At 47.0% G+C, this 27,473-nt stretch overlaps 2 protein-coding genes across 16 annotated transcripts in view; one reads left to right on the forward strand and one right to left on the reverse strand.

Annotated features, from left to right (window-relative positions):
* Nucleotides 1–14,948, forward strand: part of LOC121594610 (sodium/potassium-transporting ATPase subunit beta-1-interacting protein) — a 56,393-nt gene extending 41,445 nt beyond the window's left edge. For 2 of the 6 annotated variants that reach the window (XM_041918058.1, XM_041918059.1), the window contains exon 7: nt 5,699–9,569. In XM_041918058.1, coding sequence (XP_041773992.1) covers nt 5,699–7,626 — 1,928 coding nt within the window. In that variant the 3' untranslated portion in view covers nt 7,627–9,569. Of the gene's footprint in view, nt 1–5,698; nt 9,570–10,902; nt 11,104–11,772 lie in introns of those variants that run through there. The other 4 variants (XR_006004996.1, XR_006004997.1, XM_041918062.1 and 1 more) reach the window with 4 other exon arrangements.
* On the reverse strand, nt 14,859–26,778 carry LOC121594608 (GATOR complex protein Iml1). Of its 10 annotated transcripts, XM_041918048.1 has the most exons (15): nt 26,755–26,772; nt 26,516–26,612; nt 26,082–26,451; nt 24,185–25,995; nt 23,907–24,114; nt 23,711–23,836; nt 22,246–22,263; nt 20,523–20,740; nt 20,224–20,450; nt 19,976–20,150; nt 19,690–19,899; nt 18,827–18,901; nt 17,106–17,257; nt 16,300–16,791; nt 14,859–16,234 (listed from the first exon to the last, which is right to left on the reverse strand). In XM_041918048.1, the coding sequence occupies exons 3-15, from the start codon at nt 26,128–26,130 to the stop codon at nt 15,058–15,060; spliced, it is 4,938 nt and encodes a 1,645-aa protein (XP_041773982.1). In that variant the 5' UTR covers nt 26,131–26,451; nt 26,516–26,612; nt 26,755–26,772; the 3' UTR covers nt 14,859–15,057. The 10 variants fall into 10 exon arrangements, with proteins under 10 accessions (XP_041773982.1, XP_041773984.1, XP_041773985.1 ...); XM_041918050.1 differs by lacking the exon at nt 26,516–26,612 and having other exon boundaries at nt 26,755–26,778; XM_041918051.1 differs by lacking the exon at nt 26,755–26,772 and having other exon boundaries at nt 17,106–17,254; nt 26,516–26,748.
* Nucleotides 26,779–27,473: the final 695 nt, after the last annotated feature.

Consider the following 27,473-nt stretch of genomic DNA (forward strand, 5'->3'; position numbering starts at 1 on the left):
TGATGCATCTTGGCCCAGCCTAGCCTGATCATGAGGTCGGGGAGAGGGCGCGTGCATATCGTGAATCGTGTGCTGATGATTGCAAAAACGCGTTTTTGTTGGGGGCAGCTTAAACGAGATATGGAACGAAATTGGCTGTGTGTGTAACGTGTGAGCTATTTTTTTCTGGACCACTTTTTTGGAGAAGAACAAAACTGTATCCAATTTTGACGCCTTGGTGTAGGTCAAGATTTATGGTTGATAAGTGTCTGTAGTGGATAGTGATGGGAATATTCTTATATTTATTATTTATTGTAAAAATATTTTCGAATTTATTAGACCCATTTACAGCCTGCATACTCAAAAACATATTGTTTGGAAGTTCTTGTACTGCTTTGCTTCATAGAAACACTACTTACGACACTTTTCAAGAACAAATGGCTGTTCATAAGTGTCAACATCGCAGCTGACGACAAGAGTGATCACTTTGACTTGTTTGCATCCTCTTCTACATGCTCAGCTCACGCGATTGCCTTCATTTCCCTTGAAGTATTGGGTTGAAGTGTGCAGATGATAACAAAAAACGCTTCTCGTTGCATCTCCTCGTTGACACACAACCCGGGCAAACAGCCATTCATGAAGGTACGCACAGCAAGCAGTACGGTACGCAACGATGCGACATCATAAATGTAGATTAAATTTTCCGATATTACACTTTCTGCTCGTTCTGCAACGGCAATGGCCTGTAGAAAATAGTTTGGATTCTGGACCCATTCATGAGTCGTCCAAGCGCATGCCGGTGAGGTCAGCGATCGTATTGCAATGTGTGTCTGTGTATCCGCTGATGGGAAAGAAACGGAGCAGCAAATGTCTTGGCAGTGGCATGTTGTCCTCCTTCTTTGTAGTGGAAAGGCTTGCCAATGGGGCCTATATAGTGTTTGTAAGATACCTTGGAATGGGAATTCACACTCTGGTAAAAGAAGAAACCACCGAGGTTGGTGCTATTTTTATCTTTTCTGTGTCATCGTTGTTCGTCCTCTTGCATGCTTAAGGAGGCTTTGTTTGCTGTGCGTTTACTTATTTCCGGTTGGAATTTTAGATGAAACGCCGTTTGGTAAAGAGGTAATTGCATTTTTATTGATTTTTTACGCGCAGTATACGTAGTAATAGTACTGTTTTACGCGTTTACCTTTGAGCGTGTGAAATTGATAAGAAATAAACGTCAAATTTGGAATTCACCTGCAATTCTGTTCTATATCTGTGATCATCTGTTCTATATCTTAATGCCTTACACTTCTCGTATAATCTCGAAGTTCTTACGACCCACAGCAATTTCGGCCCAACAATAATACAAACCTCACTTTCACACGACGCTGCGATAAAGTTAGTCCGGGTGTTTTAATTTCCATTCAACGACCCAACGCCGGCACTGGTGCGGGTCAAAGGACGCACCAAGTGTGACACTACTCTAGCTAGCACTTGCAGTTTTTGCACACCGTGACCCGAAACGTGACATTATGCCGGCGTAAAAATGTGCACGTAATCCTGCGAAAAGTTGTCCCATAGTTCCCACAGCCACACGCTATCTGCGTTCTAGTTTTGTTTCGAGTGATGACGGAAGTGGCAGCAGTGTCCGTCGAGGCCCGCTGGAAATGTGCCAGTTGTGTTTGTATGATTCACTTTCGCGCCCTGCCCAACCCCCCCAGAGGGGAAAGGAGTTGATGTCGGGAATAACGTCAACAAAAGGTTCTACTTTGGTTTGGAGCTTTTCTTTTATTGTTGTAGGCTTTCGGGATGACTTTTAGTTTTGTTGTTTGGGTGTTTGTTTTCTTGTTCTAGTTGCAAAACGCGACGTTTTGAGAGGACACATGATGTTGGCTTTATTTAAAACGCGGTTAGTTTTATGCTTCAGGCAGCTTTTTTTCTTATTTTTAGTATTTGTTTTTCGATTTTATGTTCTTTGTTCTCACTTGAGAAGTCCCTTCAGGGCTATTTTCTCTTGCGTGTAAAGCCAAACAGTCAAATATTTATTCGGGCATCTATTTAGATCGATTGAGTGTCCCGAAACGATTAACAAACACAGACACACACACACACACAGTGTTTGTATTGTTATTGTTGGGTGAATCCATTCAAATCCGCTTCCTGCTCCTAGTGGAACGCATCAAAATCCTCTTTTGTGTGTGTTAACCTTTAGCTGATCTATGCGTTTCGAGATTGAAATTATCACATTCTATGGAGCGTTTCTCACGTTTTATTGGCATTAGCCCACTCACCAGAAGGCAGGATGGTAATCTCGTACCCAAAATCGTTCGGTAGCGCCGCCCCGCTCCGCGGCTACCCACTTAGGGCAACCGGAAAAGGCAATCGGCTCTGGCTTTTCTTGCTCATCCTACCAAATCCTCCCGCCTTTGGGAGAGTGGTTCCTTCCCGGAAGACGACCCCCGGGAGCCTGGCTGGAGGATTAAAGTGAATGATTTGCATTCTTCGCTGCTCACTACAGCCACACGGAGTCTTCCTTTGCGTCAGATGTGGGCTGTGTATTGCCACAATCTCCGCATTTCCGCGTTCGCTGGTTGTCTAACTCCTTTTTTTTTGGGCCGGGCTTGGACCGGCTTTTACACCATCCAGGAGGACCTTGTTCTCGCGCATTTTATTCTTCACTGGCTTCTTTGTGTGTGTAGCCTTATTTTTATAACCTACTCTTTGCCGGTGGAAACGATTATTGAAGGTGGATGGTTTTCGTGTTGAAAATCAATTTCGAGCCAAAAATTGATCAAATCCGTTCATCCGTTGTTCCGTAAAAAGAAGGCTCGTCGGGCGCACACGAGTCCTGTGCCGTGGGCATGTTCCGTGTTGGTCCCCGGCACGATACAAAGGCGAGCAAGCAAGCGAGCAGCAGCATGATCCTAGCGCGGAAGTCCACGCCAATAACGATTAATAATTGAAGGCCGCATCATACAACCCGTTCCCTGGGTAGTGGTGGCGCACGTGCTGCAAAGCTCTAGCATAATGCAGCAAGGTAGGAAAAAGCATTCACAAAATCGAACCGATGATGGCGCATACGGCGAAGAGAGAGAGAGAGAGAGAGAGGAGCAACGTGTTTGCAAGATATTTAAATTTTCATGCGCACGAGACGGAACAATTTATAATCGTTCTATTGATGCAACTACTGCGGTAAAGGGGAAGAGGATCATGGTTGCAACAATGTCGTACTTCACCCGTAGGGCAAAGTGGTTGAAGCTTGTTGGGCTGTTTCACGGTCACATTCCTCTGGTTGGTGATAAAAAATCTGTTAAAATCATTATTAAAAGCATATTGCTATGTGTGCGTTAATGCAGATCCCTACATAAATGGTGTTAATGCTCCTTTTTATCTCGCTCTCTATCCCTCTCTCTCTCTTGTATCATTTCATGAAGGTTCTTTGAGAAACATAGCTCTCTCGTCTACTTATAGCGCAGTCGTTGAAAACGGTGGGCGTCAGAGGAGAACGCGTCAAATACAATATTCATCAAGAATGTGGCATTGATATCATCGATAAGCGTCATCCATTATTGATGATAATTATTAAAGCTGGTTGGGTTGGGTTCAGGTGAAATCGGTACGTGTTTGAATGGTACTGATTGCCGCCACTGCATGGGAGCCATAAAGTAAATCTTGGGATGTGGAATTTCTGTGGAAATATTAACTATTCCAAAATGCTTAATAGCGTTGTTTAATAGATTTTAGTGACAAGACAGTAAAACTAATGCTGGAAATATCAAACACGTTGTTTGTTAAAGTATGGATTGAAGTTAGAATTAAAACCATGGGGCGTGATATTATTATATCTGAGATATTTAAGTATCGGAAGGTTACTTATTCTTGGCGTTACGACAAATCGTAACGTAAAGTAACTAGAGATGGGTATCTTATATTAATGAATCAGCTTGAATCTTTGAATTGAATGAATGATTGTGATGCTCATACTTTGAAATTAATGGATCTCCAAAGATTCATTGATGATTTTGTAAGATCCATAAATTTCTGAAGATCATCATGAAATTCAAGATTCTTTTGATCCTATGTATGATTCATAGAAACTATAGATTCGTGATACAGGTTTTCCCAAGATTTATTGGTTGGTTCCCGTATTTTTTTGGACTCGTCTCACGATTTATTCATCGTTTCCCATAGATTTTTGGTTCGTTCTTACGTTTTATTGGACTTCAATACAATTGAACAAAAAATATCTGGAACACGCCCAATAAATCGTGGGAACACACTAAAAAATATGGGAAGCAACCAACAAACCTTGGGAAACCCTATACAGCTGTAGGAATTCATGAATCTGTTAAGTTTAAACTATAGAAATTGATGTATCGCAATAGATGCATAGATCTTAGGAGATTCATACATATTTTGAGATAATTCAATATCTTGAAAATCATAGATTTCCAAAGATGTATGGATTTTCGATGTTCATCTCTAAAATCTGTATGCATTTTTATTATTGCATGCATTTTTGGATATTCATGAATATTCATTGTTAAATCTTTGGAGTTAAATGAATTCAAAGCGAAGTTCTATGAAACGATTCGCGATTCGTATCGCTGATCATTGAAGATTTGTATGAATGAATCTCACCGAAAGATGCATGAAGCACAACACAAAATGTAACGTAATTTGTTACGATAAGGTTATGGATACAGCGTGATACAGACGTCTATTCAACATGCTAAAGTGCTGTCCCGAACAGAACCAGAATGCTAATAATTTAAAAAAGTAACCACATCATGGTAATTAATTCTATTCGCCGCAAATGTACAGCTAAACTAATTGGCCAATTTAACAACCCCTGTAAATAATGTCAAATATTGTTTCCCCAATTGTTTTGGCACAATCGAAAGTGTGTACCAGAGTAACCCCATTTTTGTGGATGCGTTTTGTAAGTTTTGTTGCTCAACTCGTCGCGCGTCCGGTGTACATTTTGCCATCTCGCCGTCCCTTTCCATATCCATATACGGAACACATATTTGCATCGTTTCCTTTCATTTGCACGTGCACGATTCATATGTCATCTATAGGTTCGTTGTTGTGAGGTTTAGATTGAATGCTATCGCAATGCCGCATTTAAAATGCAAATTACATGGACGGAAGGTCTAATTAATTTTTTTTACAATATTTTATGTTGTTCGCCTTACTTGACCATTCGGCTTTTCGCTCTTCCTTGTGACCCATACTCATCAGTCTTTTCAGACATCTCAAACAGTTGAATCGAATAGAAGCTCCGTTCCTCTTCGTCCAACCGTGGTGTTTAAATCGTTTCGTTTTCTATGTGTGTCTGTCGGCAACCCGCTCATTTGTATCATCCATTGTTATTCGCCAGTCCCATTCGTTTGTTTCCACAATGTCACTCCAAAAACCTCTCTAATTGCATCTTGCTCTGCCATTTCTTAATTTGTAATTTCTTTTCTCTTTCGTTTTCTCCTTCAATCGGGTACCGAATTCGAACAATTCTCGTACTGGATCTGTCTACTGCCTAAAACACTCTCACTACACTACTCTACTACCACTTCTACTTCTTCAAACAACAACTACTACCACTACTACTACTACTTCTACTACTTCAATCTGCCACCTTGCCGACTGTGTCCGACCGGTCCACTGTGACCACTACTGTGTTACGACTTCTGCCACGGTCCCGGCCCGGGTGCGCGTCTCCCTTACTTCCTTGCAGTCGATTTTATGGGCGGAGACGCGAAGAGCCCGCAGCACACGGCGGTGCATCCCATGTACGTGAGCTATAGTAGTTTACCGACCACCAACAGTGCCAACTCGACCCAGCTAAAGCAGGCGGCCAGCAGCGCGAAGCTGCTGCTGCTAGCCACCAGCAATGGCGCTATCGAGGGAGGCAAGGAGGAGGACGGCAACAACACCACCACCGGCGGTGCTGTTGTTGCGTTCGGCCGTCCACCAAATCACACCAATGGACAGTGCAAACACCACCCATCCTCATCATCCTCATCATCACTGCCCGCGCACCATCATCACCCGGTGCCACAGCCGCCGCCCACCGCCGGATCGGCACTAACGCGCAATAACACGGTCGGCGGCAGTAGCGGTGGTACGGGTGGCGGCAGCTTTGGTGACATGCTGAAGGCGAAGCTTAGCGGGCAGCACGGTCCGGCGACCGGCAGCAGTAACGGCCATCACTCACCCTCGAATACTAACACACTACTGTCATCCTCATCCTCACCGTCATCCACGTTCACGAACCTTCACAGCAGCCCGCAGAGTCTGCACAACGGTAGCCATGGCCATCACAACAACAATCACCAGCAACACCACCACCACCACCACAACCTACAGCACCAGAACAGTACGGGCAGCCAGCCAGCGGGCGGCAACCTGCTGACGAAGCTGAGCAGCAGCAACAGTATCAACAGTGGCGGATCGCGCGTGATTTTGCTGCAGCATCAGGACAGCTCGGAGTCGTCGCCGCCGCCCACCGTGCCGGCACGCGGACTGAGCCGGAATGCTAGCTTCAGCAAGGCTACGACTGCCGGTGCAGGACGGGATCATCATCATGCCGCGGCGCTGCTCAACAACAATCCGCTGCGCAAGAACAACAGCGGGAGTGTGAGCATCCTGAGGTACGGGGAGGGCGGCGGTGTGCAAGGTCGTCGGACGCCCGATCCGGAGGACGATACGTTCTTCATACCGCGCAGTGCCTCGTCGTATCAGGCGCGGGCCGCCAACTTCGGTATCAGCAATCCATTCAACAACGTGATGCTGGGCCGGCCCGCGGGAGCTTACCGGGGAGCAGTGCCCGGAGCGGATGGCGCGATGGTGGCCGGTGACGACGACGGTCGGCGTTTGCTGCTGTTGAGCGGGTCGGCCCAGCAGCTCGGCAGTTCCACGCCGCAAAAGCGTAACTCGCTGGTCGGTAGTGTGGTCGTCGGATCGAACGGCGGTGGAACGGGATCGGCCGGTCCCACGACACCCGGCTCGTGGAATGGCCGTGGATCGCCCATACCGCAGGTACCGCCCCTACCCCAGCACTACCAGCGCAAGGGTTCGGATGCGGGATCGAGCGCGAGCTGCAGCAGCAACGCTTACCTCACACGATCGCCCAACCTGAATCGGATCGCTCGCCGGCACAATGGAAACGGGGGCAATGCCGGTGGCACCAACGGCTTGAACAATAACGGCCACACAGGAGGAGGCCTGCTGGAACGGGGCGGTCGTAGTGGCAGCAGTGGAAGACTCCCCAGCACGGCCACGCAGTGCGATCAGATTCGCGAGTACGGTGCAGCAGTGCCGACGGGAGCAAAACCGCTCGGATACTGTGCGGCGGCGGTCCCATCATCGCCACCGGAAAACAACAACGCATTCCCGCCCCTGCCAATATTCCAGCGCAACAATAATGGCGGCAGTAGCGGCAGCGGCACCGGATCGCCGTCGGGCATTCCGGTGATGGTGATGCATCGGGCCAAGTCGCAAGATCGGCTAGCGTACCGGGCCCGCCGTCCGGGTCGAACGTTCGGAGCGAATGGGGCCGGCCATCACCATCATCACCATCAGCAGCAACAGCGGCCACGATCGTTCTGCAGTAATAACGGTGCCTATCCGGATTACGTTATTCTGGAGCATCCAGGGAATTAGGCGTGCTGGTGGATAGAAGCCGCTCAGCCGTCCTTGTCGCACTGATTGGCGATAATAGGCTGGCGCCAACGTGTCTTGTGTCGTAAGGATTCTTCCTGCCAGTGGCGACGTCCCGTTGGAAAGGGAAGGGGAGGGGGAAACAATCGTCAAAGAGTCGTCCCCCTTTAGAAACAGTGAATTATTGATGGGGCTGGGGAAGCGTGCCGCCGTGCTGGCGTTGGGGAATTTATTCCGACTTCCGCCTTCACCATTTCAACGGCGGCAGCAGCGTGTCGCCTGAACAGTTGTTGACACGGAAGAAGGGTCGATACACAACACAGCAACGCACGAAGCTGTAGATAGTGTGTGGAATGTGTTGGGGTGAGAGCGGAGCGCGAGAAATGATTGCAAACCCAGCGTTTAATGTCGCATTCAGTCTCAGCCGTTGCGATTGGTGTTTAGAACTGGTTGGAAGCATTAAGCGATAGCGTTTCCCTTTTTTTGTTCCTTTCGTTCGGTCGGTTGTTGTTGTATTTCGTGAATTTTATCCATCTGTTACGACCCCTTCAACCCCCTCCCGTGTGTTTCAGCCGCACCGAAACCTGTTGGAGCTTTGCCTATTTCTTCCATGAAGAAGTGTTGGCGTGACGACGCGTCGCGGTCGCGGTCTGTGTCGCATCCCACGATTTATGGTATTAATTTCAATACCGAAGTGCGATCTGCGCAAACTTTCCATGGGAAGGAGAAATTAATGATACAACGACAACAACCACAGCCAGCAGGATTCGGCATTACGTATCCCTATATATTTTTGTTTGTTTCCTTATCGTTTACAACTCCCAGTACTTGTGGTTTTCTCTGCTTTTTCTACGTACGCGTGGTGAGAAAAAGTTAATGAGATAGAAACGATTAAGCCAAACATCGAGTGAGAGTGATTTTATACTGAAGGAATCGTTGGAAGCCCTCGATTGCACTGTGCGTAGGGCGTCCTTCCTTGACTCCTATTTGATAATGCTGCATTGAGCGTTCGAATCAATGACAAAGTTTGTATCAGAGACGGTTAGAACTATTGAACTCTTATTTGACTTTTACTTATCATTTAAAGATATTTTCCTTCATTTTGTTCTTGCTTACTGTAGTATCTTGCCCTCCTAATTGGTAGGCCCTATCTTGCCCATATTTGATGAACACAATGATCGAAACGATCCTCAGAATTAGACAATGTTCCTTAAAATGCTGTCTACAACACACCGATAACCTAGTTCTTCATTGTTTTTTTTTTTTTGAAGGTTCGGATTTGTTATCGTACTCTAGTAGGCATTGCTCACCTTCCTTTAGTGGACGGTCATAGATATAGATATGTTGTAATAGCCGGAGGGTAGACACAGGGTCACAGCTTCCCGTTGTGAGAGAGAAAGAGAGTGAGTGAGTTAGTGTCCGTCGTGTGACTTTGTTGTGTGAACTAGTTAGTGTTATGATATGTATATCCCTCTTCCGGTTGCAGAGTAGTGAATTGCCGATGATTATCGTAATAATCGACCGTTTCTTATCCAATCGATGGAAGGAAGAGGAAGAGGCCTTCTGGCAGGGCGCTCTTTCCTTCCTTTCCTCCTATCCTATCGTTACATTTGACTGTGTTATAGAAGAGAATCCTTAAACTAAGAATCCCCCTTTTCGATAAGAGGAAAGTGTTGTTTTTTTTACTGAATTTCCTCAACCCAACGAAAAGCAAACCCAGCACAGTCCATTGGTCATTGGAATCAGTGATCAGTGCGTATGTGCGTGTGCGTGTATCTCTATTCCTCGTAGCCAATACCGTATATCGTTTCGTTGTGTATCGTGATGTCGTCTGTAAAGAGAATGGGAATGGGATTAGTGGAAAAAAGCACGGGGGAAAAATGTAGACACGAAACCATGTTATCTCGGTAGAATGTAGCCAGTAGCCAAAAAAAAAAAAGAACGCGCAACAGCAGACATCGTACTTTTTGCTAGCCAAAATGCAAGAAGCTCTGGACAACAGCCAGGGATACGCAAACACATTTCGCGAGGGAGAGAAACAACTTTGGAAATGTCGCGGCAAACCAAAGCTCCTCTCCTCGTGAAAGAAGGGGCAGTCTAGAGTGTCTAGCCAAGCATAGGATAGAACGTAATGTAAGACTACAAGGCGCGCGTAGGCTTTAGCGTTAGAGACATACACCAGGCCTCGGAGGAAATGTTGTTTCTGTTTTCAGTTAATGTTTTTTTTTTATACACACCAAACCCCATAGCGCATAGGTTAGCAAGCACTACTTCTCTCTATGTTCATAGATGTTTGATTCTAAATGCCACAACGACAAGCACACACATATGCGCGCCCGTGCTTCATTAGATAACGCCGTTAGCGGACGGCAAGTTTGCGAATTGCGTCGCGAAGATGGTACAAAAAGAGTAAAACAATAGCAACAGAAATCAAACGAAATAGCTGACTAGTGACTTAAACTTTGCGCGAATTTATTCCTATTACACTATTCTGCTCAACCTATGCCGGGGGGCTAATAAGTTTAGCTGAGCTAGCGAATCAAAACGTTTTGTCGTGTTATTGAGATAGGAACTCTCTTCATTTTCTTTTGTTTCTTCGTGGCTTAGAGCCGTGGTTTTATTGTTTTTTTTTATCAGTAGTTATCCGTAAAGCTCAGCGAGGAGTAGAGCGCTCTGGACGTGAAGAAAGCAATGAACATAATAAAAGAACGAAACATAAAAGAAGAAAATGTAATGAAATTGTCACTACCGAATTATTGCTTCCCTTGCTTATTATGGGAAATGGGAACGTTTATGTTATGTTTAATTCCTACAATTTTGAGTCTGTTGGCTGTACAGTTTTGTGTATATTTTACATTTATTTTTTTAGTTAAATGTAATGAACAACTCAGTATCTCTAATCCTTTTGTTATAAGTTGTTATACATTGTAAATTGATCTTCTTCTATTTTAAATATGTTTTAAGTATTGTGAAAGGTGTAAAATTTTCAAATGTAGTGTTTTAGTTTGTTAGTTAATTATTATTTTATTAGACTTAAAAAAACACAATTCACAAACGATACACACCTTCGCACAATTTTCTCTATTTTTACACAGCAGATCATCCAATCATCGCTCTCCTCGCACACCTTAACACCACGTAACAAAAGCACAGAGTTGATGGTGAATGGCTTTTTTTCTTACCTTAAAAAAAAAGAAATCAACTCAATTATTTTGTACATATTGTTTTCTCCCTCTCTAAAGTTCTCTATATCTCTCTCTCTTCTTCCTTTCCCTTTAGTAAAATTTCCTAAAACGCAACCCCTCTTCCTTCCCCATATATTTCCACTCCACGTAGTAGAATAGAGTGCGCTTACCAGTGTAGAAGGCTGGTTCTAACTTCAACTAAGCTTGTGAACTCTCTGCACACAGTCAACTGGCGCTGCTGTGTGTGTCTAAAAACTCCCATAATGATCTCCTAACATAGTAGTTGTACTCTAAGGTAAGTGCTAGTCTTGCTCTAGTGGTGGCAATAGCAGTTCAGTCATCAACATCAGTTCAGTTCCACTACGAATTCCCAGTTTACATTTAAATCATGTCTAATCTGTTACATTTTGCACACACACACGCACATTCATTTTCACTACGACGAGAAGAACATTTATACGCATTTGCTCTCTCTCACACACTTGCAATAATACGAAATGTGTTTTCACCCCGAAGCTGAGACTAGCACCATGGCCTTCCTCGATCACTGTTCACAGGATCGCTCGCACACACAGAAACACGTGTTACACCCCTTACGTCACAATCTGAAGCTTCCCCCCTACCTATTGCGTATCCTTATTGGGGTGTTTTCCATTCCTTTACAATACCTCCCGCCCTTTCCTTCACCTTTGTTTTGCAAATATGTTTATGTTTCATCGACTAATTTTTTGTTAATTTTTTGTTTCCTGTTCTCTCTCTCTCTCTTCCTTTCTTTGTATCTCTTTTTCTTTCTCCTCCTTTCTTTTCACATCGCACCCCGTGTACTGTCATACCCCCTCTCTTTCTGTTCGTTAATTTCGTCGATTGCCGAATCTTCTCAAATCTCCCCTTTTCCCCACTTCCCTCCTCACCCTCTTTGGTTCGACATGATGTGTCCGGGTCCGGGTACGGCCACCGTGCGCAGTGAGCAGAACTAGCAAAAAATCCAAACACCGCCAATCGCTGTACTCGATCGACTTTAGCCGCCCGGTCGACGCGATACGCGGTGCCCATCCGAACGATGCGTACGACGATGACGATCTCATGATGGGGGCCGGCGGCGGCGGCGGTGCACCGTCCTCGCTCAGCCCGAAACCGATGACGCCGCGGCGCGTCAAACGCCGCTCGGTAATGCAGCGCGGTACGTCGGGCGGCGGTACGGTCGGGCGGCAAAGCACTTCCAGCCGGCGGGGCCATTCCTCGTCGTCCGCCGGCTCGGGAGCGATCGCATCGGGCAGTGGAGGAGGGGCCGGCCATCATCACCATCATCATCACCACCATCATCGGAGCAGTGTGCGGAACTCGCGGCGCAAGACGACGCACCAGAACCCGGTCACGAAGCTGCTGAACCAGCAGCAGCAGCACCTGCAGCAGCAGCAGCAGCATCGCCTACACCACCATGGGGATGCACTGGCGGGACTGGAGGATGCGGCTGGCACGATGACGCTCACCAAAACCTTCCCCCCGTTCGTGCACAACAAAAACCCGGACCTGACGGAGTCGAACCTGAAGTCGCTGAACAACGACTACATGCTGGGGCAGCTGAACAACTTTGGCCAGCCGGTGGGTGCCGTCGGCGAGGCGGCGGTGCCGGGCAACAATCTCAACACGTTCGGGGCACACCATCACCATGCGGCGGTGCAGCCACCGTTGCCACCGCACCGGCGGCAGGCGCTCGTCCACACGCCAACGTTTCTGGACGGTGACACCGCCAGCAGCCCGATCGATCCGATCTACTACAACATGAACTCTTCTTCGCCGTTGCTGCAGCAGCAAACCTCGTGGGGTGTGTCGACCTCCTCCCCGCAGGGTATGGTGGGGACCGTGCCGGGCGGTGGCATCCATGCCGGACTGTCCAATCCCGTCTACCAGCACTCGACCACCAACCTGAACCACAGCCCGGAGCTGAACGAGGAGTATTACGGCACGAACGGACAGAATCGGCCACCGTCGGTACGGTCCAGCTACTCCAACTTTCACGGGACGCGCCCCCTGAGCTCGTACCTGGGCGGTGGTGGCACGGGAGGAGTAGCCCAGCCGGGCGGTATCACCAATCGGGGCTACAACGTGTCACCACCGGGACAGCAGGGAGGGACCACCGCTGGCGGCGGACAGGTGGAGAACGTGTTCGCTAATCTGACAAGCGGCGGTGGCGGTGGCGGCAACACCAACCAGCAGCAGCAGTACGGGGGCAGTGCCGGTGGTACGGATCCGATCGCCATCCCGCAGCTACCCCACCGGCGGTCGGTTTCGCGCGAAAGTATACGGGCGATGCAGTTCCTCAACAGTGGGCCGCCGGCCTACAATCTTAACTATCACACGCCACCGGATTCGGAGACTACCATGTGATTTTGAAGGGGGGAAATGTTGTACATACACACACACACACAGCAACAAACGCGCACACAGGCACACTCACACGACACGTACTTACACAAATGGCGAGTGGTGAAGGGAGGCAATGGTTTCATGGTGTACTGCGATGGAGATGGTCAACTCTCTCTCTCTTCTCTCATGCTTGGAGGAGAGAGAATGTAAAAAGCAATTGATTCATAACCTACTATAGATTTAAGACAGATGAAGATGAACTGTGTGTATACGCCCGGGAAGCTAGCGGCGATGTACGATTTAATCCGTTTTTGTTTTCTATAGAGACACGCCCCGCTCCAAACACCTGTTATTATCGACTGATCGACTGTGGCTGGTGGAAACCAAAAATGTACAAAAGAAAGGGGAAATAATAAGGTGCAGAAGAAAGCCCGTTTTGAGGATCTTTTTAGTGAAATTATTTGACAGAATTAACGGCTTTTACAGTATAATAGTGTAGAAGAGATGCATAGTTAGACTAAACTGGTGCGTACTATTAATTGGTCTGCATAGCGCGGAAATAGGTTTTATTACGCGAGCTTCAAGGGGGATGATTTAATTCCTTCCGGTTTAGGGCAAACATTGCTCCTAAAGGTGCAAATACAAAGGTTCCGTGAACAGGGAAAGTGTTGATTTTTTATGTATATTTGTATAAAAAAAACATGCAAAAATGTTATGGCCCATGCATCGTAAGTAAAATGATATTTTGGATAGATCAATATCAGTTTCTATTAAATTAAAACGCTTTTACATTGGGTTTCAGGTGAGTTTGCAATGTTAACAGCATTATTCAACTCACGCTAGTGAGATTTCAACAGCCCAACTGTCACAATTATATGAAAGCTGTTGAAAAACAGTTTGCGAGCGTTGAATAATGCTGTTAATATTGGAAACTGACTCCAAAAACCACTGTAAAGGTGTTTAAATTTGATCGAAAATCGTGTTGGTCTATTGTAAAATTCCTATTACTTTTCGTTTGATGCACAAGACTTTATATTTTAGCAGGTTTTTTGTAAAATAAATATATATTTAAAACCCCAAAACCTGTTTATCGCTACCTCTAATCACTGATTAGGGAGAACGAACATGCAAATCGAAGGTGTTAGTGAAGGGTAGAACGATCTGAGTGTGTTTGTCGTGTGTTGTGTTGTGTGATTAGTTTATAAAAGAGATCGCGTAAAAAAGTGTGTGCAAACGAACGCGATAAAATAGCGAAGAATAGGACTAACCGATACCGATCTTGATAGAAATGCCAAAGTTTATGAAACTTGTAGCGATAGTAGATAGTAGAAGCAGCAGGAACAGGGCCAATCTTGTTGGTGGTAAAACACACGATCAATCCCAAAAATCAATTCACGTATTGATTGTATTTTGGAAAACTGTTTTTCAGTGTGTGGTATTTTAGTGCTTTAGTGATATAGGAAGAAGATTCGGACAGTTTACACAACAGCGTACTGTGAAAAAAGAAGATTTAAATAGTAACATATGTTAGAGATCATCGTAAAGGTGTAGTTGAAAATACCCATGAACGAGGGGAGGAACGATCGAAGGGGCCCGTCCTTAAATTCCGTGCCGCTTTCGGTTTCGGTGCTGTAAAATGAGACTGCTCCTTGCCTTCCTCACAGTGATGAGAAGATGTGGGGATTGATTGCCAGCTTTTCGAGTGTGTTTTATTTTTGATTTCCATTTCTCTCTCCCCTTCTTCCGTGTTCCGTCAATAAACGACCAATTAAACAAGCAATAGTAACAATGAAATAAAAAGAATAATAGAAAAAAACAACCAATTGTCTTCTTTTGTTGTGTTTGTGCTTGTGTTGTGGAACCAGGGAACGCTTTCACACGCTCAGGTACGTTCGAGTGACGCTTTCTCCTTCAGCTCCCAGCACGACTCCCAGAAGCTGACCAGCCGCTGGTCCGCGTTCGCACAAAACTCCTTAAAGTCGCGCAACATCTTCAGCTGAAACAGATCGTCCGTCTGGGCGATGACGAGCGATTTCCACTTCTTGTTCGGTATCATGTGGTTCCAGGACCACAGGAACCCGGTCCGCCGCATCACCTCACCGCCCTCATCCTTCGCACTGCCCTTCGCGCCCGTCACGTGCCGCGTAATGTAGGACGGTTCGTGCCCGGACGGTGCTGCCACCATCTGCGATTCGTACGACGCCGAGTAGCGGTTGATGAAGGCGATCGGTTTCTTAAAGTTGCTCCCACCGGACGCGAGCCGCTGGCGGGTGGATCGCATCCCACCCACGTTCGGGTTCGGCACCTGCAGGAACATGTTCCCACTGCAGTGCACGTACTGATGGTCGAGCGATACCTGATTCGAGCCCGTTTTCGTTTCCACCGTGCAGCGCATAAACCCGAACCGCCGTACGATCGCTTCCTGGAAGAGAAGCAACCGCGTCGGCCACGTCTCCTTCGGGAACTCCTGGAACAGGCAGCTCCGATGCTGCTTCAGACAGTCGATGTCGAGTGGCACAAAGATCGGACCGCGCAGTGGGTCCGACTTTTCCGTGAACGGTTCCGCCAGCGGATCCGCCGGAAAGGTGACGAGCTGGAAGCCGCACGGTTGCGCCTTCCGGCACCAGCCGTAGATGAGATCGTACACGATAGGCCCCGAGGCGGTAATCCACTGGACGACGATCTCGTACGCGTGCCCCGGCACCATGCGCTGATGGTAGCGGGCGTGACCCCACTCGGTTCGGTCCGACTTGGAGCCGACGTCGATCTCGAGATGCGTCTGCTTGTACAGCAGCTGCCCGTCATCGTCGTCCTCGTCCGGTCGGGCGATCGATTCGCGGAGGAACGTCGGCACACCGCGATCGTGCGGATCGACTGGGCGCGTTAGATCGGGATGGCGGATCTCCACCTCCATCCATTCGTTCTCGAACGCGGCCAGATCGCCGAGCGGCGGGACGTACTCGGGCGAATCCCTGTCCTGCCGGACGATGTAGTACAGACAGAAGCCGGGCAGGATCGGTTTGTTAAAGTCGCCAGACGCGTGACAGATCAAACGATTGCTAAAGCGATAAGAAAATGGTAAGTGTGTCTTGTGTTTAAAGCATAAAATAGCAGCCTCACTTACCGTCTCATTTCTTCCAGTATCTCCACCGGCTTGCACGGACCCTCGATGCGATTCTGCAGCCAGTTGATCGCATCGTACGACACGAACGTGCACGACGGCATGCTCTGGGCCGGCGCCAGGAACCCCACGCCGTGTGCCGGGTGGCGCAGCGCGTCAAAGATTTCTTGCAGCGTGGCGGTCGGCTTAAGCTTGCCTCCCTCGCCGCCAAAATCATCACCATCCTCGAGCAGACCCTGCTCGGTGCCGGCCGTATTCAGCGTGGACAGCGGAATACCGTCCACCGTCGTTCTTCCACCGACCGAGCTGACGTTCATCATCATGGGCGATGGGATGCCGGGTGTGTTGGGCGTGGCAGGGCCATTGCCCGTGGCGTGTGTTGTACCGTTGCTGGTGGTCGAGCCGGTACCTATTGTACCAGTACCGACGGGGGAAGGAGCTTGCACAGCACTGCCACTTTTGTCCAGCACCTTGGAGCCGGTTCGCGTGAGAATGCTGCACGAAAGGGGAAGGTTTTTGGGGGGAGAGGGTTTAGTTCGCACACTAAAAGTGGGTGTAGATTGGTGGTGGGGTTGGTATGAGGTAGTAAAGCGGCAGCGCAATGCAACACGTGCAAGCCAATGTACGACAGCAAGAGCAAGCAAAGATCGACAGTTTTCTCCTACCTGTCCAAAGAGCTTACCTTTTTCGAACACACTACTTTAACACTATGATCATTACTTTTTAATAATAAAATGTATGAAATGAATAGGATTATATGGATATTTTAAGCAAAAAAGTACGCCCACACACACACAAACACAACTAACCTGTTACCGGAGGCGGGAGTGCTAGGGAAAATAAAGCGTTCAGGAGTGTGCTGTTGTTGATGGTGATGATTGTTGTGGTGGTAATGATGTGGAGAAAGGTGATGCCCATTACTAGTGCTGTTATAATACAGTTTTACCCATCCACCATGCTGCTGGAAGAAGAGAAGGTTTTTGAAATCAAGATAATTTTTAAACAAAATACAAACACACCAAAAATAAGGCAAAGAGAAAGAGAGTCAGAGCTGGAGAGAGAGAGAGAGACACACGGCCCCCTAAGAACAAGCAAGTGCATAATAATAATTTGCCAATTTTGTTGTAGAAAGTTTTCCTCATCCGCAACCATACTAGCGCTATCATCGCGTGACTAGAGTAGAATACTTAAACGTATGTCTAAGGATGCCAATACAACAAGATAGTTATACCACAACAAACTATTAGCACAAATTATAAGCTGAATTTAAACCAACAAACAAACACACACACAGAAATACGCCAATATAAGTGCCAGTAACAGAACAACAGCAAGCAACAGCGGCGACAGAAGCAGCAGCAGCAGCGCAACCACACAATATAGCAACCAACACCACCACAACTGTGCACACACACACACAAACAATGCCAATCAGGTCTGGGTGGCAAAGAGCTCAACTTTTTTAAGCAATGAAGCGAGTTGTTATATAAAAACATAGCTTTTTTCCTTATTATTGTAAAGAAATGGTGCGGAAGAAAGACAAAAAAGGAGTAAACTATTAACCTGAACCTTGACTTCTCCGGTAGACGGTTGCTGAAGACACGATCGCGGAACGGTTGGGGCGCCGTTACCTTCAAATTTTTGTTTGGCCGTTGGCGTTTAGTTGGGAATAGTTGGGACGAACGGGAGATGGGAGAAGAGAGAGAGAGAGTGAGAGAAAAATAATACAATATTAATGCTGATTCAAATTTCCTTTTGCTACATAGTGTACGATATTTCGCTTGACTGGCTTTTGGAACAGAAAGGAAGTCGGGGCACGGGTTAAACACGTTGAGGAACGGGATAAATGGGTAAGAAAGAGAAAATGTATAATTGATAACCAAAACCAGTTAAATTGTAAGCAAAAAAGTCAAAAAAGAACTTCCACCGCAGTACAAAAGAGAGAAGCAATATCCCAAATAGAAGAAAGCAAAAAAGCAAAATAACATAAGAAAGCGTGTAAAATGTGTTTACGCTAAACAAGAAAACATGACGCAAAGAAGTTAAAGGGAGGGAAAAAGAATGAAAAAAGTTTGATAAAATCGATCTCACACAAATTAAGCGTTGTTTCGTTTGGTTAAATCGGATAAGCGAACAAGAAAACCAAACCAAATAACTCTAGCAAACAGGAAAAGAGTTAAATGAAAGCTTTCAGCATAAAATAGCAAACAAGTTGAATAAAAAACGGGAAGGTATGAAGTATGAAAATTTTGAACAAAAACAAAAACAGAAAGCAATGACAATAAACCAAAAACATTACAAAGAAAAACAATTTAAAAAACACTGAACCAATTCGTTCACGCGAGTGGATGGTTTTTGCCTTCACAAACATTTGAACATAGTACTGAAAAAAAAACGAAACCTAAACTTAAATTAACCTAATAACAACAATAGGACTACGAGAGGGGGGGGGGGGTAGAGACGAGAGGGAGACAATACGGGTTGGTGGGGGGGAGGTTGGTTGGTTGGTTAGGGGTTCATTTTCGCACACCTGATTTGGTGGTGGCCTCGACAGGATGCTGGTACTGTGGCGTCGTCTGGTAAGGTGCGTTTGATGCGGACAACCCTGGAAGGATAAGTTATTGTGGTTGCTGTTTGTTGTTGTTGTTGTGTTCTTATCAACACTTCGGTGGCACTCCTTCTGCTTGAACAGATCCTCATAAAATAATACAACTATTGCACAAAAGTACGAATATAACATACGAGAAATGATCGTATTTTCGAAGACAACAGTCCTCGCTTATGATCAGTCATTATCGATCTTCTTCGTAGATCTGTGTATGCCTTCTCAAATGAAATTTAAACATATAAATAAATGCGATCAAAGTAGCACTAATGAGCTCGTTTAGAAACGGTTACGCGAAAGTCAAGATCAAGAAGTAATAAGCGAGGCACTTCCATTTTTGTCGCATTCAATAGAGCCCAGCCGCTGCGGTTTTGTTTCGTTCGGAAACGCAAGCTAGCCTGTGCCATGATCAACATCAAACATTAGTCACTTGCTGGAGTGAAAACACACGCACACACACAAAAGGAAAACAAACAAAAAAGGAAAACAAATTGGGGCCTGATGACCCGAATCACTGAAAGGCGCGCAACCATTTGAAGGAATGATCGCACGATCCGATCCGATCGATCAAACAACGTTCGTTAGGGAAAAAAGTACAAAACGTAGGTTATAAAATCACATGAAAACGTGGCTGTGGTAGAAGAAATTCAATAACCAAACACGCAAGAAAGCGACATTCTCTTCGGTGCTTAACGGTTTCGCTTCCACGGTGATTCGTGGATGGGCGGATATGTTTCGTCGAATCGTCGATCCGCAAGAAAAAAAAACCGCCGACCGAACGAACTTACCCGCGCTTTTTTGGCCGGCTGGAGCTTTTTAATCTTGTTCAGATGTGCCTCGACGAAGCGCACGAAATCGTTGCAGATCTGCCGCTCCGGCGGGAAGGGACTGTCCTCGTGGTAGATGTCACAGCGGCGCACCGTCCCGTCGAGGATTTTCTTCATCGCTGGATCATCCTTCGGCAGGAGATACATCCGGTAGCGCCAGTATTTCATGTTCTAGGTGTGGGGAGGAAGCCACAGGTTAAATGAATTCTTTGAAGTTTCTAACAGAATCACACACACACACACACACCTCATGCAGTGGATAGTCCGTGTCCCCACGAGTGCAGATGTACTGGTCCATATAGTTCCAGTTAAAGTTTTCCAGCTTCTCCGTGGTAAAGTGCACACCGCTCACCTCGTACGTGTCGTGCTGCGGTGCATGGAAGCGATACCGATAGTCGACGTTGATCGGTGGATAGGGATGTCTGCAAGAGTGAACGAAATGAGCGATAAAATGAATAGCAATTATTCTCCTTCTTCACTTCCAACTCTCCATACCGTGGCCGGTAGCGTGTCACCGTAATGGCCGAACCGCTAAGCGTGATGCGATGGAAGATGCGTCCGATCGACAGCAGATACTCCTTCGTTGCTTCTTGCGGTGGTTGACGGCGCAGCACGCTGCTAGCGCTTGAAAAGTAGGATGGCGTCTGGAGATGTCCTCCGCAGCACGGTGCGTGCGGTGGATTGGTGACACTCTTGTCCGGTAGTACGATCAGCTGAAATCCCTGTCAAAGAGTCATTCAAAACCATTAATATAAATGTTTCTTTTTTTACTTTTAGCACACTAACGATCGTACCTGTGCCAGCCGTTGCGAGACGAGCTCCTTAAACACCTCATCCGTCGAGAGTGGCTTCTTGTAGACGGCCCGGTTTTGGGCGTAATCCGCATTGAAATCTTCCGGCAGCAGCGTGTAGTCCGACACGACGTAATCGTTGTGCAGCGAACGCTTGTCCGGGAAGTAATCGGTGGTGATCGGCAAACAGGCCGGCATGGTTAGCGATTTCCAATCCACACCTGACGATCGTGTGTGTGTGTGTGTGGCGTGACGATTGGGAAGAAAAGGAACAAGGAATTAGCGATCGGTAACGGGTTGAAAGAAGAGGAACAGAAATCATATGCTACAATAATACCACTGAAAGTAACACCAAAGCACACTGTATTTCAGCACCAACTACAACTGCAGTTACCTTTTTTTTGGTTTAAACAAATTAAAGCATGGATTAATGGGGAAAGCTACAAAAAAGGCCTATTTTTTAAGGATCGTTAGTGCTAAGAAGAGAGTAATCCACTTGTTGTTAATAAGCATCTACGCCACGTGCTACAACACCGCGTTTTCTCGTTGTAAATCATGCAATCATACAATTTTAATAATGGTGTATTTGTTCAATATTAAAACATGCACATTCTGAGCCAATATGAATGATCATGAGAGAGAGAGAGAGAGTGGGGGTTGCTGTTGTTGGGAATTTCGATTGAAGAATGATTAATGATTTTTCGCAAACACAACCCCTTTTTTGAAACAAATTCTGGGCCAATTCGGAACAGGGCCATTCGGGCCACGACATTAGATGATTTACATTACCTCGAGCCAGGGCGTGGAGAATAATAACGGAGTGTCACGGGTGCGAACAGTGGAGGGGGTGAAAACAAGTAAGGCAAAATAGTAAGGGAAGGTGCAAACAAATATACGGTAACACACAGGGACGATGCTATTCACAGGCTTTTTTGTTCGCTATGCTCTTAGAGAAAAAGAGAAAGAGAGAGAGAGTTGGACATACTTTTGATACATCACACATAGCCAGCTATAGACAGCAGTACGGTTTAGTGACACACACAGGACAGACAAACAGACAACGGAGGTGGCACGTGGAAACAATTAACCAATAGATAGCTAAATAGATATATCACAATTTAAACGATTATGTTTTTGAGAGGAAAAGTTTAGAGAAAAGAAAGTTCCTTGAAAGATCAAGCCCCTCCACAACAATATTGCATTTCGTCTACTGTACAGGATCGTAATCGCTTATCGGAACGAGCAGGTAAAAGGACGATTGTGCACTACATATATTACCCTACACACAGGGAAGGAACACAACACAAATAACAAAACAGGACTCTAATAACATTGACTAAGAGAGGAATGAAAAAAAAAAACAGGGGAACAGCATAATAGTAACAGCGCGATCGTGAAACGATCGATCATAGTTGTAGAGATTTTGTGTGCAAAGTGAAAAAGGAACCACAGTGCGCCTTTATGGTGCAACACATACAAGGAGAGAACAGCAAGTATAGCGTATAAACAAGCAATTGGGTGTGTTTGTGTACAGTGGAAAGAAAATATAAGAAAAGGTGTGCTTTGTAACAACTTAAATGTGCAAAGTACTAAATAGAGGTAAATTGGAAAGAATGGAAGGAACAAAACTAAACATCTCCTTTCGAGCCTTAAGTAGTACGGCCACGGTGTGGAAAAGGTAGGCCACGCTGCGCGCGGGGGTACTACTACTACTGGTTGTGCCAACCTATGATCACTCTGCCAACTGGTTGCGCGGCGCTCTCCCCCGGGATGGAATTCCGTGTTTGATTAGTTGCGCCGAAACAGATGACGGGAGCACAAGCGGAGAACACGGACACACGACGGTGGTGGTGGTGTTGTGGTATTTGATTTGTGGGTTTTTTGGTGGTTTTGGTGGATTCGGCACACACATACACGCACACGCACATTACATACACACATAGATGGGATATATAGAAAAAATGGAGAAAAAGATAGAGAGAGAGAGAGAGAGAGAGAGAGAGAGAACGATTATGATAAATTGATGTGTAGCAAAATTAGCAAAACATGTTTCACGGGGGAAAAACACGTTGTAGAGTGTGTGGAGGAGGGTTGGAGGGTTGCGGTGGACAGCCATAAAGGACAGTTCGGGCCAAACAGGATCGGTACCGCGGGTTTGGTGGTAGGGACGGGGTACGGTGGTATTGGGAGCAGGAAAGGTATCCAAGAATCCAAGAAAGAAAACCCGATGCGTTCCGTGGCAGTCATCATCATCATTATCATCATCATCGGCAGCAGTAGTAGCAGCAGAAATAAGTGTTAAACGAGAAAAGGAAAGCATCACACGATATACGATTAAAGTGTGCGTACAGTAACGAGGACAGTTTTGCGTGTAGCTACACAGGATATGAGCACGATGGCTAATACAAAGCTCACGAAACGATAATTGTGTATAAAAATTGAACCAAAATGTACGATCACGCTTCATCACGGCTGCGTAGCGATCGGTAGAATTTAGATGCAAATAAATCGTTTCGTGCTTTGTTGGTTCGGCGACCCGACCCCGAAAAAAAAAGCTGTTCACATTCTTCAAAACCGAACCGACCGGAACAACATCGATCAAAACTGAACAGCGAGCAACAGAACCAGCAGCACGGATCGCGACGAAAAAAGCGAAGCAATTTTTTTTGTTGCTTTTCCATCGATCGTGTGTTGGGGATGGGTGTTTGTGTTTGAGCTGGTTGATTGATAAGATGACGATGGAACCATAGGAAGATGATCACTGGGAAAGGCGGGCAAACATTCGGTTATTTGTGAGTTGTATAAATTTGTTAAAACGAGTCAGTATTAATGGGGCCGGGCGGGGGCCGGGCGGCGCAAGTAATGCCGTATAGAGATGAATGTGTAGATCAGTTGAATGAAGATGATTTTTTAGAAAGACAACAGTTAATAAAATTAATTTAAAAAAACACTACAAGAACTGTTGGGATTAGCAACCAAAAATAGTTGTTTTGTTATGGTTGGGGGACGCGGGGAAATAATGAGAGGATTGGTTTTGTTGGGAGAAGGGATTCACTTGGGGGGATTTGAAAAAAAAAATGCTTCATGTCGAACATTATGGCAGATGAAAACAACGCGAACAACGGAGCGTATTAGTGTGTGTGTGTGTGTATGAGCGCCAACACACAGGCTTCGGCCCTTTCTGGTTCTACCTGTGGTAAGGGCCGGCGTCCATTCCTGCTCGCCGGTGGCCCCCCACAGCAAGGTAAGGCTTTTCGAGGGCGTTACAGGCACGTGCGGACCGGCCGGTGAGTGTAGGACGGACTTTTTCCGGTTGCCTAAAATGGTAAAACCGCAACAATTAGCTTCCTTCTGTGCTGCACCTAAGAGTGCTACCACTCCGCTTACATCCATTTTCACTGATCCACTTCAGATCGTCCTCGTTGAGCCGGCTGTCGAACGATGCGGTACTGCCCTGCCGTGCCCGGCCCCAGGTACAGGTGGACGTGTGCGCATACTCGCTGCTCGAGTCAAGATCCACGAAGTAGCTGGGCGTTGGATTGGCAGCCGGTACGGCTTGGTAGTGATGCTGCTGTATCAAAACACCTTGCGGGCCCTTTTGGCGAGACAAAAACAAAAAGTTACACTGGAAACGGCGAAAATACATCACCCATTTCACGCCCTACCTTTGGGAAAATGTGTGTCCAGCGGCGTCGATTCGACGTTAGCTTGATGGTAACGTGCGACGGATCGAACGGGTTTATTAACGCCCGACCGGTACGTACTACCGGGCCACTTGATGAACCGAACGCACCCGTACGACCCTCCATGATGGGCGACGTGATGGCAGTCGGCTTCGGCATGCCCAGAATGTCGCTCGTGTTTGGTGAACTGCTCCGCGACGCAACGCTCACGTTCAGCAAACTGTTCGACGCATGGTGTATGTCCGGATCGGACATCTTTCGCCGCAACCGGGACGGGCTGAGTGTGTCTTGCTCCCATTCGCAGGTGCGCGCATACGTCCCGAACCCGTCCAGGCTCGGTACGGACGTTTTCTTCGTGCGTGCGATACGCTGCAGCGAGCTCGTGCCGTGTACGGCCGGCAGCTGAAATATCTGATCGTCGTACGCGTCGTAATCGAACAGACAGTTGTGTATGTACTCGTTCTTCTTGTCGGCCGCTTGCTTCGACATCCGCAACCGGCCGGTGCCGGGCGGGCGGGCCTGCTGTGGTTCCGTACTGCCGCCGATCGCTGGCGGTGGTTTAATGCGCGGTATGAACGTCGAGTACGGCAGCTTCTTGTTCGTGGAGTAGAAGCTCAGATTGATCCAGTGCGGCATCGAGTAGTCATCGATCGAGGTGAGTGTGTCTTTGTTGTGGAATTTGAGCAGCGGCACGGCATGGAGCGGTTGCTCACCGACGCACACTAGATCGCTCCCGACACCGTTGTCGATGATGCGCTGCTTGGTGATGTTCGTTAGCTCCCGGTCTACCTCGAACACACCGACGCCGGGCGTGATCACTACCGACAGCTGCCCGGTACGGTCGAAGCTCCGGTCGAGGTAATGCTTCTCGAACACGTTCAGCGAGATGTTCAGCACCTCCAGAAAGTTGCCCTGCGCAGCGGTCGAGTTCGTGGCCGGTGGAATACGCACCCCAGCTGGGAGGTCCGCTCGCTCGTGGTACTTCAGCACCACGTCCCGATAGCCGGTAAACAGCCGGCGCAACTGTACCAGCGTGGTGCTCCAATCGTCGCACCGCTCGTTCTGTATCGCGACACGATAAAAGTCCTCATAGAACCGGCCGCGATAGTCGATCTGCAGACAGTCGCGCATATGCGGTGGGAATTCGTCCAGACTTTTGGCGCTATAGAAGGTGCGCGAGAACAGCACGATCGTAACCTCGTGGTTGCTGCCCAGCTTCTGCCACTTCTTGTACAGATCGGCCAGGAAGCCGTTGACCGCCTTCTCGAAGTACAGATCGCCGTAGATGTCAAAGTCCCACATTTCGGACGACATCTGCAGAAACAGATACACCATGGAGGTGTTGCTGCGGAACACCACCTTGGTGTCCTCGTTGATCACCCCGCAGGCCACCCGTTCGCCCTGCGACCACATCTCGTACACCTGGCAGCGGATGCATCCTTCGCAGGATTCGATTTTCTTGTTGAGGTAAACGCACGTGTTGGTGAGGCGAGTCTTCAGGCGCCACATCTCCGATCGGCCAATGTACTGGTCCTTGAACGTGATCTCCACCGAGTCGAGTGCGACGTCGGCCGGATCAACGACGCGCATGTACACATCGTTGTACGCCTTCAAGTTGAAGGTGGTGGCCACATTCACCTCCACGCTGATCGTTTCGCGCGAGTTAAAGTCTTTGTTCAGGCAGGTTACCTGCAGGAGCAGCCGGCATCCCTCATCCTCCGGCAGGTATATCTCGACGATGTCGTTTAGCTTCAGATCGGGATGTTCCTTCGGGTTCAGCACCAGATCTTCCGCTGGCAGAAGAATGACACAAAGGAAGCAAACATTAGAGACACTGGGATGTGCGCAGCACGTATAGGAATTGAACAGTGGTACTTACTGCTAAAGGTTTTCTGGTGCGTCACAAGTTTGAACAGTTTTTGCATCATTTTCACACACAGTAAGGCCGTGGTGTGCACGCACCATCACAAAACGAGCGCAAACGCAATATTTAAACACTTTTAATCACGAAAACTCGTACTTTTCTCTGATGCACATCGGTGTCAATCACATAACACTACCAGCGGGAAGTGGGAAGAATGATTTAAAGCTGGTCCCTTGATAATGGAATGCCAATTTTGAGCACTACGGAAGCACAACAAACGATTGACTGCTTGTGCCTCCGACACTTTCCCAGGTATTGTGCTTCATGCGCCAGCCGCTTATGTTTTGAGGACGGGCACTATCACACAGAGGCGGTAAACATAAAGCTGTAACAAAATTATTAGAAGTGAGATAAGAGTAATTTTGCCTTCCGAAATTTACACCCCGCACCAATTTCGTGCGCTTGTCACGAGTTGACAGCAAACATATGGCTGTGCTGTATTGTTTCCGTTGTCGATGGCGTTCTCTCTTGACTTCGCTAAGCGCACTAAAGGAGGATTTAAATTATTTTCTTATTATTTGAGTAGTTTACTTTCACTTTCAATTGACTATTCAAACACTAATCGTATGCTGAAATCGATGTATTGCGGTGTAGAGTTATGTATTGATGAACAAGGCACGTTGTTTACCTTAACAGCGCTGTACAGCAATGTTGTGACAAATGGTCAGTGTGGCCAGATTACTTTGGCGGTTATCGGTAGGAGCAAAGGGTATGAAGATTAGTGGTGTGCTCTCTGGAGCGCACCCATCGCTCCGATCCAACTCCGACTATTGTTATTTGGCGATCTGGAATCAATCAAACACGACATCAAACATGAAAAATGTATGGGATTTGACCGATTCAATATGACAGTTGGTTGTATCGAACATGTCAAGCGCCGTCTTACCCGGCGCTCTAGCACCAATCGAACACGACATCGAACATGGAAAATTTATGGGATTTGACATGTTTGTATTGTTTGTTTGTTTGTGTCTTACAGTGCACCTCCATATGATTATATGGGTTTGTTCGAGTCGAACGTCGTGTTCGATTGGTGCCAGAGCGCAGCCTTAGGCTGATTCCGACTACGGCAAAATGGGAACCACTAGTTTTGCCTGGAGTCGGAGTCGTCTGAAGTCGTCTGGGGTCGTTTGGCTCCTAGCGGCCACTGGTCTTTCTAGTCTTTGGACTTTGGTTCATTTATCGAACCAAATCCTGTAAGACAATTAAAAAAAAACACCAGGGTAGATCGAGAAGCATTTTTTCTTGAGAGTGGAGGCGAGCTTCATTTTCAGACGTATGGTCGCAAAATTCTTGGTCGCAAAAGTCTTGGACGCAAAATTTTTGGTCGCAAAATTCTTGGTCGCC

This window comes from Anopheles merus, chromosome 2L, assembly GCF_017562075.2.
Source record: "Anopheles merus strain MAF chromosome 2L, AmerM5.1, whole genome shotgun sequence".
In the NCBI taxonomy this organism is placed as follows: Eukaryota; Metazoa; Arthropoda; class Insecta; order Diptera; family Culicidae; genus Anopheles; species Anopheles merus.